Below are 11,364 nucleotides of genomic sequence, written 5' to 3'. Positions count from 1 at the left end.
ACTGGGGCCATCCCACACCACGGGTTAGAGCTAGTGGATAAGGCGGAGCCTGCAAGACAGGTCCAAGATTAAAGACAGTTCCACACCTGGCGGGTAAAAGGCAAAGTATCAGGAAGCCTCGTGCACACGGTGCTCTTGGTACAGCGTTTCTTCCCTTCCCCTGGTAGTTCTCTTCATGGTGCACTTACAGAATGGGCTCTATAACACGTATATTTGAAATTGCAGAAGTTTCTTCCTTTTAAGAAAAACTCAAACCCCTCCCCACACTTTTAGAAATCTAACTCCTGTCTTTGTATTGTGTGTGTGTGTGCGCGTTTTGGGTCACTTTGACAAGCAGTAACTGCAGTTTTCTCCTTTCTTACTGCTCCTCTTCCTTCCAGAAGAAAGATGACCTGATGTGGGAGAACCTGGTCCCACTACAGCCAGACATTGGGGTACCTGGTTCTGGTTTAGCATTTTAAATACAACTCAGGAAATGCCACTGCACTTTAAATCAGTCACATTTGTGAGATGACGCTGCTGTACTCACCTCGTTTTCACTGGGCCTGTGGTAGGAAACTAACGTTAACGTTATGTTGTATAGAAAATAAAAAAAGCATGATATAAAAAACATGTGTCGTGCAAACTTCTTCCACTTCATCCGCAGGAGTGAATTGAGGGGCTCCAAAGTCAGCATTTCGTGACGATTCTGTAGGGCTGGAAAAACCAATTAAGATTTGAACTTGCCGCCTGTAAGGAAACCCAGATAATTTTGGGCATGGATTTTGTGTATTTGATTGATTATCTGTCCTTGCTGACCTAGAAACACGACTGTGCTCAAAGATATGTGTCAGGCGCCATCCTGATGCAAAGGGACAGCTCCGACTCACCGCCGGGGTAACCTGCCACGCTCTGGTAAATGACGCTTGAGCTAAAACCGTAACGTGAACTTCTGGGCTTGCTTCCTACGGAAGCGTTAGGGCAGTACTGAATTTAGCCAAAGCTAACGTTCCTAAAGGCCCCAGTACCAAGCTGCCCAGTAAAGGCTGTCACTTCAGGCAGCGTACCCTCGTGAGGAGTTCCTCTTCGCTCGCCCCGTTGCCACGCGCTATCTTGGGCAGCTGCTAGAGGCCACTCCACGGTGACAAGACACTGGCTTGGGTCTGACCGGCTGGGCCACACTACGTTCCTATGTGAGGCAAATCACTGCTTCAAATGTAGAAAACACTCTCCCGAAATGCCTGGCCCATGTGGCAGGAGCTGAATGCATCATTCACTGACAGTCTACAGAGCTATAAAATTCATCGCACTCCTGATGCAAAACAGACCCAGAAATTCCTCTTTACTCTTTTACAGGTAATTCAGACAAATGTATAGGCTAACATGAGTGTACTGCTAGAAAATATACAGAGATGTTGTAGAAATAGGTAACTTACACCAATATTTGTATTATAGACAATAATTTCCAATACTGAATTGTCTGCGGTGGTATCTAGTTCTGTCAGATCATAAAGAGAAGACTGAACAGGGCCGTAAGCCCAGTCTGTGAATTTTCTTGACAGGCTCCTGTTAGGTTTATCCCTTATCTCTCTGCTCAGGATGTATTTCAGAATCTAAAACATTAACAGAATCATTTGTAAGCAGATGGGTTCTTCGTGGAGAGGAGAGACATACACCCTTGCCAAAGCCCCTACCTCCAAAGCCCCCCATTTTCTACAGTAGCACGGTTGAATCTATCTGGAATTGTGTTACTCAGTAAGGGGTGGTAGAGACAACAGACCTCTAGGAGACAGATACAGCATTTTTAATGCCTCCAGATTTTCTGTCAGAGACATTTTTCTAAAGGATGAAAGCACCATTTTCTATGCATTCACATTCATCTGCCTTTAACTTAATAAATTACTTTTTAAATTATCCCGTTGTCAATTCTTTACCATGATACAGGTGATCTTTGAGAGCCAAATCCTACAGCAGCATAACAGAGCAGTTCTGGTGACTTTTCTGAAATTATTCAAAGACTGTGCAAGTGTGGTATTGCAAGAAACACAGAATTTCTGAGTTTCTGTACAACAGAAGGGTTTGCAAGGCAGGTGTATTTTGTAGAGGAACGGGTTGTTAGAGGGAAGCCTTGAAGGGTAGAAGCAATAGAAATATTTGCTTGTATCTGAACAAAATTCGCTCACCAAATACTACTGATACGTAGTACAGCATAACCAGCGTGGAAACCCACACGTCAGAGCACCAACATCCGAGTAGTTGGCCTTGACTCTTTCTCCATCCTTAATTTCTCTGAGATGCTACTGAAATAATACCCACCTCCAACTTCCCGGTTTTGGCAGCTAGTTGTAGTGGTGTCAAACCCTCCTTGTTCTTTGTTGTTTCCAAATTTCTGTCTTTACTTTTCAACAAAATCATGTCGTACATTCTGATTACAAAGTCATTCTGGGTTTTAGAGTCCTCTGCCACAGTGACTAATGCATGGAGGATATTGTTTCCCCTGGAATCCTGAGAGCTAATATTAGTCCGGGTATTGTCCATTAACAGTTGAATTATGTCTGGTTGATTGGTACACGCAGCTAACGCCAGTGCAGTTTCACCTACAAAATTATAAAGCGTAACGTGTTCGTGTTTTATCACAGCATTCACATCGTATAAGAGTGACTGTGATAAGCATCTTAACATCTGAAAGCACATTTACACATTGATTGTATCGAATTTAGCTCTTGTATTATAAAAGCTTAATTTGCATGAAAACATTATTTAGAAAAAAATTCCTCAAAATAGAATTTGTTACATTTTATTTACCAGCCAGCAGTTACAATTTTTGGTAAGCGTTTTACAATTACTTCTGAGCGTTTCTAACACATTGCACTCAGCCAGGGTACTTTTACAAAAGGTACTGTGCCGTTTGTGTATCTCCGGATGCATGTTGCTTAATCTGGGTTTAGCTACAGTAATGATTCACACTTGCCTGCCTTCCAAACTGTCTTAATTGTTTGGGTATTCCTTCCTAGCTCGTCCAGAAAGATCACATTTCCACTTACCAAAATAAAAGCCTTCATGCTTATGTTTGGGATTAAAGAAAATACCCTGGGCGTGGGCATTGACATCGGCTCCTTTTGCTATGAGGCTCTGGGTGATTTCGTACTGTCTTCTCTCAATGGCAATATTTAGAGCTGTCTGACCTGGAACAACAGACACGGGTATTTAGCGCTGAATGTCTTAAGCACATGAAGGAACATCAATGATGCTTCGCAATAGACAGCACCAGTGATAACGAACAAAAGATGGTTTAGGACTTTAAGCCATCATTAGAATGGTTGAAGAAAACATTACTTTATGGATGGTATGGTGTATCTAACCATGTACCTGAAACTGGTATCAGATGGCAATACCTTTATACGCCTCTTCTGTGTACGCTGCGTTGATAAATCTCTCCAAAATACCACTTTCTTCTGCGAAGGATAGCAGCATATTGACGATCTCATTTGTGTTTGGGTTGATGTTCAGCAGAGCTTTCATCAGACAAGTTTTGCCAGTATCTGAAGCTGTGAATTTTTTCATCAGATAATCTACGAGAGTGGATTTTGAGATTAGATCATCATTATTTATTAAAGTGGATGGAAAAGTATTCTGATCTTTTGCTTGTTGGGGGTGGAACCTGAGGGATATATACGAACATAAACTATTTGCCAAACCATTACTCCATGACTGTGTATTTGAGGTACGTATCCTCGGAGGCAGCCAGGTGGCTTTCACTTAGAAACAGGGAGTGTGATATACATTACAGGGCAAACGAGTGGCCGCAAACTCACGGGTAAGTAGCTGCTGCACAGAGCTATTGCCCAGCGTCAGACTACACATATGCTGCCAGAAGAGCGAACACTCCTGCTTGCAGGCAGCTCCAGAGCTTACCAGGCACCGTCGTATTTGTACACGCGTTTGATCGTTCCTTCAGCTCTGCCAGCAGACACTGCAGTTCTTCTATGTTCCCCTCAGATACTGCCCGAAATATATATCTCTTCAACTTCTTCCGGGCACTGGTCTGCTCGGGTCCTTGTGACATGTTAGCACTGAGTTATAAGAAATAATAATGAAATGCAGATTGGATTTACTGTGGTTTTCCTCTTACGTAGAAAATACGAAAGAAATACGATTACTTGCCCCAGACTACATGCACTTGCCCTGCTTCCATATATACCGTGGCCTGGATCTCTCAGGATGTTTCTGCAGTTTGCTCATGTGCACGTAAGTGGCTATTGAGAGGGTTTTTGTAATAAAAATGTACATTTTCCAAGTATTTAGTATTTTTCCAGTTTAGCCAATCTTCTAAAACAAAGGCTAAGAAATACGCCTCTGATCTGTCTGCAACTCTCTGACTTCAGCGCCTGAAGCTGCACCCATCCCATGCACAGAGAAGATCACTTTTAACCTCACACCTTCCTTCACAACTTTCCCAATCATACATTTTTCTGGGATAAGAATGATTTAGTATTTTCCCCCCCAGTCAGAAATACTCCTAGCTCATGCCTAGTTGTGCATGGCGTTACTTCCTCTGCTGTCATCTGGGAAACAGACATTATATGTGAAGAATCTTCACACTAAGTATGAGATCTGGTAAACACATAGGTTAGAGGTGTTTATTTCAGAATTTATTTACTGAAGAATCAGAGATTCATACACACACACAGGCAGGCAAAATAGGTAATATCTACCCTGTCACAGACTTAGTCCACTGAAAATGTACTAAGAAATACTTCATGGTCCCCACTCACCAACAACTCTCCACATTAGGGCTGTACTCAGTGGCATCGTCCTGAAGAGACTGTGGAGAATCCATATCTTCCCCATTTCCAGACGCACTATAGGAAACAGAAGAATCAGTCAGAACTAGTACGCAGTACATACAGTACAGCTGGAATTAGTCTAATTCAACATTGTGCTTTCCAATTCTATTATTTTATCTCCAAGAATTTAAAAGTGAGTGGCAAAAATTAAGAGACCCATGGGATTTTACTGTAGTTTAAAAAAAATCATTAAGGAAAGCAACCTGGTTTGTGCTTTCCTGTGTTATTTCATTACAGATCCTGAAACTGAGGGAAGTTTTTTCATTTTTTCTAATGATCACTGCTTTTTATTCACCATCCTGAATGCTCAAAGCTTTCATTCTTCCCTTTTCCGTGCCTAATTTGCCATCTGCCACACGACGAGTGCTAAATCAATAACAGTGCCTGGGTTGCAAGCACACAATGAAAGTGAATTACCAAAAGATTTACTACACAGGACACTGTAGGCAACTCAGGAGCATTTTACACCTCTTGAATGGAAGTTTCCTAAAAGGAACTGAGGACTGGGCCCTAAATACATCTTTAGGTAATAAGTTTAAAGGATTTCAATGGCTATGGTGTTCTGTACTTGCTGTACATCATTTCCAGACATTCCTAAAAGCAGATCTGACCTCCAAATTAATTTATTACCATTTTTCTTACTTGTATTTTTGTTTTCTATAAGGTTCAGATTTGATGAACTACCCCAGGGATGCTGAACTACTAGTTATTAACAAAAGGGATGGATGGGCAGTAATGCAAGGCTTCAGCAGGGCTCTGCCGACACTCCCTTCCCTTTGCAATAAAGCTGGGAGCTGAGTCCATTCTTATTCAGTCTATCACTTCCCTGCAGAAAACCATGAGGAACCCGGTGACAAGTGTACGTGCGTCTTGTGCAGGGCAGTCCCTGACTGAGGGAGAAATCTGGATACCTCTCCTCTGCATCCAAATAAGACTGTCAGCTAATTCCAGAGAGCTGACCAGACATCCGTCAGACACAAAAACATTTGGCTGGATTTGATGCGTATTTCCCTTATTTGTTATTGTTGGCAGTTAGTACCCCACACATTTTTAAAATTAAGTGCATTCTTTCCAGTCATATTTTTTGCTCTATTCATACAACATAAAAAGCTGCCTTTAAGTCTTTCAGCCTCGGTATGTTTATGTTGTTTGCTTGTTAATGAGCAATAGAGAGAGGATGTCAACACACAGCCAGGAATAGGATTTGCTAAATTAAGCTCTGGACTTCACGTGGTAGAAAATACACAAAAGGGTGTGTGGAGCTTGTCCTAACGTATCATAAATAAGAGGCTACGATAAAATAAAGACTGAACTGATTTTAAATTTATTCAAATCTGAGGCCTGATGTATTCAGTGTGAATTATAGCAGTAGATAAACTCAAAGATAAGTCTAGCACCAGCAGACCTCCAACAGAGTTCTGCCTTTGAAGTGACCAAAAGCTAAGAAAAGCCATGTGACATTTTAGCCCTGAAGCCTAAGGAGAAATAAGGAGCAGCTGCTCAGAAGAAAATAGATATATTTGCAGTATGACTATTGCGCGCGCATCTGTAACTTACCACGGACGAATATTGGAATCCATTGGTTTAGAAAACACAGGGGGAGATGTATTATTTGGAGTCGCATTGCTTTCAAACCCATCAATCTCCAGGAAAAAGTGTGAACTGTTGGACACAGCACATTTAAAACGGTTAGTAAAAAAGCAAGCTCAACCATAAAACAAGCAAAGCACTACACGTATGTGCCTAGGACAAGGTTGACAATTTATGTTTTCTGGCATTGTACCTAACGGGACACTGGAACTGAGGCTTATCTGCTTTCCCCGGGGGATCCCAACCTCCAACGCCATGCCCAGCACCTTCACGCTGGCAGAGGGGTGGAAGATCCCAGGATATTTTTAGGACACGCAGCACCAGATGCTGACATGTCGAAGCAGCTACCCCAGCAGCCTAAGAGCAGCCTTGCATCCAACTTGTGTGCCAACAGCTGAACACAGCACCAGCCGTGTGCTGAGCAGCCACACGTGTGCACACACACACGCGCGTTGGCGTGTGCATCTGCTGCATTCTAGTCCCTGTTTCTCCAGCCAGCAGCCATCAGGATGGATCATTTCAAACCCACAGCGGTGAAATTATTAAGGCAGAAAGTTTGAAAGGTCACATGGTAAATGACATCAGGCATTTCCACCATCCAGGAGTGAATGCACGATCTTGCCAGTCAGTGCATGACATTTAACTATTTCTTTTCTCTATAAATCGTTACTTAAAACAACACAAAAAATGGAACATAAGAAGAATAGGTAGATTTTGCCCTTTAAAAACCTGCAGAGTTGAGGGGCAAAAATCAAAGGCTTGGTTTTATTAGATCTCATTAGAGTCCCTATGTTAATTACTGCGTGTGGTTGTTTAAACTTATATAACCTTTTAACATTTGAGATGCGCCTGTGAACGTGTTCTAAGCAGGCAAGTCAAATGCCACTTCTGGTGACAGGACTGTGTCCCTGAAGTTACCTAGGCAGGGGTGCTCTGCAGAGCACAGGGAAACCTCGACAGAAGTAGGACAGCTGCCACCACTTCTGCCAGCAGCTGTATGTCACTTTCTGTCACTGGGGTCTGGACTTGGCAGAGAGACTAAAGAGGAGTGGAAAAAACACAGGTTCATCCTGCTTTTTTGCATTCCACGACCAACAGTCAAACAGCTGCTGGGGGCTGCAGAGGACCTCCACAAAGCCAGAACGCCAAGCCCTAGGCTTTGCTGCTCCATCTCACCTGCCCTTGGCTTAGCACCAGGAGGAGCCGTGTGCCACAGGCTGATGCCTCAGAGCAGCTCCTGCCCTCCCAGCAGCGCGTTCCTCCTGAAGACTTTGGCATCCAATAGACGTACAGCAGCTGTGAAGCAGGCCCTCTTTTGGAGGCTGACGTACCTAACCTACCTGGCAGGTGGGTTATCTGGGGATACCATGGGGGACAAAAACCACCCCAAAGTCACCGTGCAGAGCAGATGGACAGTTGCCAACAAATACTCCAGTGCTTACGTGGCCATGGTGCACACTGTCAGGAACACTGCCCACAAACGTAATCAGGCTGACGAGGGTGGCAGCACTCCTCCCAGCCTGCCTGCCGGTTTTCCTGGACTTAATTATACACTGTTAGTCCACCCGAGTATCAGGAGCTTCAAGAAAGGGAAGTCACTGTCTTTTGAGAAAGCGCACGCTGCCCCTGTGGTTTGCCAGGTTAAGAAATGCCCCCCATGGAAGTGCAGCAGCTGCTGAGAGGCACGGCAGAAGGAAGCGTTTTGAAGCAACAGAAGTACAGCAACACAGAAACATATAATTAATAGAACACGTTAAACCTCTGCATTAACATTCACGTGATCTTCGTTCCTTACATTACAGGAATGTTGATGGCCCCACCCTGAGCTCTTGGTCGAGAGGTGGAAAAAGCCCCAAGGTTACTGTTACTGATGCCCCAAAACTGAGGGTGAGGTAGGAGCTTGGTGCTTTGGGGGCAGTGTTTGCCAGCATTTGTTACAGCCTCACAATCTTCCATGGAATTACCCCCTTTTGAAGTGCTGGCTGTATTGTCAGCTGTTCCAACACCTCACCTCCTCGTCACGCAACCAAAGAGCTTTTCTTTTCAAATTTAATGACGGAAAGATAAATTGTGCCACCCAGGCGGTGGGTCTCAAATAACTAATGACACCATTTCTGTGGAAAGTGATTCCTCTGATTATTAAGAATTATAAATGTCAGAACAGCTGCAATTGCCTAGGCCTTCAGAGTTTCAAAAATTGCCATAATAGCTAGTAATTAGACAGAGTGAAAAGCTTATAAATGAAAATTCATCCTCACTCTGCAGTAAGTTAGATGACTTCAATAGCATAGTATCAGGGATGAATTACTGCTTGTATTTCCCCACTCATTAAAGAGAAACCCATAATCCTTTTATTAATTCTGTAGCATAAATTATTAAAGTGAGTATTTTATATAATGAAATATTGAGGAAGTCTTCTTAATCAGAATAATGAAAAAGAGTGAATTCAGGTTTCTGTTTGTGATAGGATTTTTCAGACCGCGTGCTCTCCCAGCCCTCATGTCACTCACCTCTGCCTCTCCATAGCCTGTCACACTCCCACGTAAGGCTGAGTTGGAAATGCTCCCTCTTTTCAGGCCAGCATCTCTTACAGAAATCCTGGTTTCTGGTGTATCCTGATGTATCCTGTATTCTGGTGTATCCTGATGTGTTATCTCTTTAAAAAAAGATCACTCTACCTTCTCCGAGTGACAGAAACCCTGACCATCATCAGAGCACGTTCTTCGGAGCTTATACAGGGTGGATGCAGAGAGCCCAGCTGAAGAGCCACAAACTTAAAGGACTGGTGCGCGAGTCTGATGTCTCCAGGACAGAGACTAATTAGGGTAAACATATGCCTACCTAACCAGGATATTCTTCCACTTCTTAACAGCTTAAGCATATGGTTTTTTTGAAGGCACCTTGTGTTCATCAGCTCTCTCTCATTTATATATGCAAATTGAATAAAGATGTTAGTGGTATTTCAATGCAAATATCTACTACAGGAGATAGATAAACCAGGGAGTGTTAGTGGTTTAGACTGAGCTGGAGTCCTACCTTTTCTTTGTGGGAGTGCTTTCAGCTGGCTTTTTCTCTTGCTGGCTTGAAGAGGGAGTACCAGACGGATTTGTTTTCTTGCCCATTAGTGGAATAATTTCGTTGTTATCTTTAATCATGTTTCTGCAGTAGACAGATTCACAGTCACTTAACTCCTGTTCATTTGAAGAAAGGGGGACCAAACTGCCTATTTACAGACTCTTCACATGTAGGCACACAAATCTGGATATTTTTCCAAAGTTTTTCATTTTTCCGTTATTAAGCACATACACAGTTTTACGCGTCCAGGCTGGAGGGTTATATTCATGACTGCTTATGTTACTTTCTAAGAAACAGGCCATTAAAGGTGATGCACTCAATCCAGGAGAACCATAAATTCAAGCGTGCACCTAAATTAAACTGAAGGCAGTCTGTCGGTCACGACGACAGTGTGCGTTATTTAGAGAAACAAAAAGAGCTCAGTGACTTCTCTAAGTAGCCCTAAAGTTTGTGCATGTTTACGGATAATCTAAGTAGTTTGCTCTTATCCACAATAACCTCAGAGAGGTGGTAAATCCCAGGAAGATCTGTGCAGCACATGAATGTGTGAAGGAAGGTTCCAGACATGAAGGGTAGCGAAGATAAAGCCCTTAGACTTCTCACTGCAGTAGAATAGCAGAAGCAACAGACCCCGAGTACGACGCCCAGGCTGAGCTCAGCTAAATGGTCACATGGATAGCATCAAGCACTTGTGTCCTTGGGACATTTCCTAACATTTCTTCCAAGAAAAATTGAAAATCATGACTTTTAGAGGGGAACCATCACCATCACATGACACAAAAGGATCATAATGCACATTATCTGCTTATAAACACCCACAACATGAATGCTGTAAGTAATAATGAGTAACCATCTTCCCATTTCAACATAATACTCAAGGGCATAATTTTAAATCACCAAGGATAATTTGAAAGTGAGGAGGTGAATTTAGGATACTTTAAAATTCACTGAATGTCAAAATAGTACGTTTTATGAGGACATGGACTCATTCCCAGGGAAATCAGGGGAGTACCCTCCATACCCAAGGACAAATGATAAAAACCATTTGCCTGCAAGTTTGAACAAAATGAACTACAAATTTTTCCTCTCCTACCTCCACTTTCCTTAATGTGACAAACATGCACACAAGCTTCCTACTCATCACAGTGTCGTCAGTGTGCCTTAGCACTGGAATTTCTTCATTATGGGAATAGCAAGATATAGGGAGCAGATTGTGAAGCATGCTTGAAGAGGCATGACACCTGGCATGAGAGAGGGGACAGGCACATCAAATGCATCTTTGAATGAAATCTATTAGCACAGAAACTGCAAATGTTTAAGTCTGGGTAATTTTCAATCCCAAATACAGAGAACTGAGAATTTATAAGGCCCAAACACATGTAAGTGCAGCTGTAATTTCTTGCCACTAAATGGAATAGAAATCTGGAATAGTGGAAAGTACTCCTTATCTCAAAAAGGTTGGCTTATAAAACAGGCAGGAAACCAAATTTTTATCGCTTTCTACCATTGGCAGACGTGTTCACACTAGTGCAGCTCAGTTTGGATGCATTTCATAAAAATTCATATCACAACTTTCACAGAAGTCATTTATAAAGGGCAAATAGGATTTACCCGATACGCCTGCATACAAAGTGCAGCATGGCTTTCACTGCAGAAAATGCACAAAAGAACTGAACTTGGGTATTACATAATCGAGGCAGGAAAAATTCAACTCATGTAGTCTTCAGACACATGTTGTATCAGTGAATACACCAATAAACATTTAATCTTAACACAGCGAAAACAAATGACTGTTGTCTTGCTTAGTTCATAAATAATTCAGCTATTTACTTCTTACCAAGTACTTTAACAATACACAAGAGTTTATGAGCAA

At 42.5% G+C, this 11,364-nt stretch overlaps 1 protein-coding gene across 1 annotated transcript; it reads right to left on the bottom strand.

The window, feature by feature from the left end:
* Window positions 1-2: 2 nt before the first annotated feature.
* Window positions 3-9,571, bottom strand: TRPV3 (transient receptor potential cation channel, subfamily V, member 3; the record flags this gene model as incomplete). The annotated part of the gene is made up of 10 exons (XM_010131681.1): window positions 9,453-9,571; window positions 6,384-6,488; window positions 4,755-4,841; window positions 3,895-4,052; window positions 3,375-3,551; window positions 3,024-3,164; window positions 2,296-2,576; window positions 1,416-1,592; window positions 530-688; window positions 3-49 (listed from the first exon to the last, which is right to left on the bottom strand). Coding segments are annotated over exons 1-10 (1,451 nt in total), but the record flags the coding sequence as incomplete, so codon positions are not given.
* Between the last annotated feature and the right edge of the window lie 1,793 nt (window positions 9,572-11,364).

This window comes from Buceros rhinoceros, unplaced genomic scaffold (assembly GCF_000710305.1).
Source record: "Buceros rhinoceros silvestris isolate BGI_N320 unplaced genomic scaffold, ASM71030v1 scaffold26252, whole genome shotgun sequence".
In the NCBI taxonomy this organism is placed as follows: domain Eukaryota; kingdom Metazoa; phylum Chordata; class Aves; order Bucerotiformes; family Bucerotidae; genus Buceros; species Buceros rhinoceros.
Note: the sequence above shows the minus strand (reverse complement) of the source record. Positions and strands in the feature narration are given on the sequence as shown.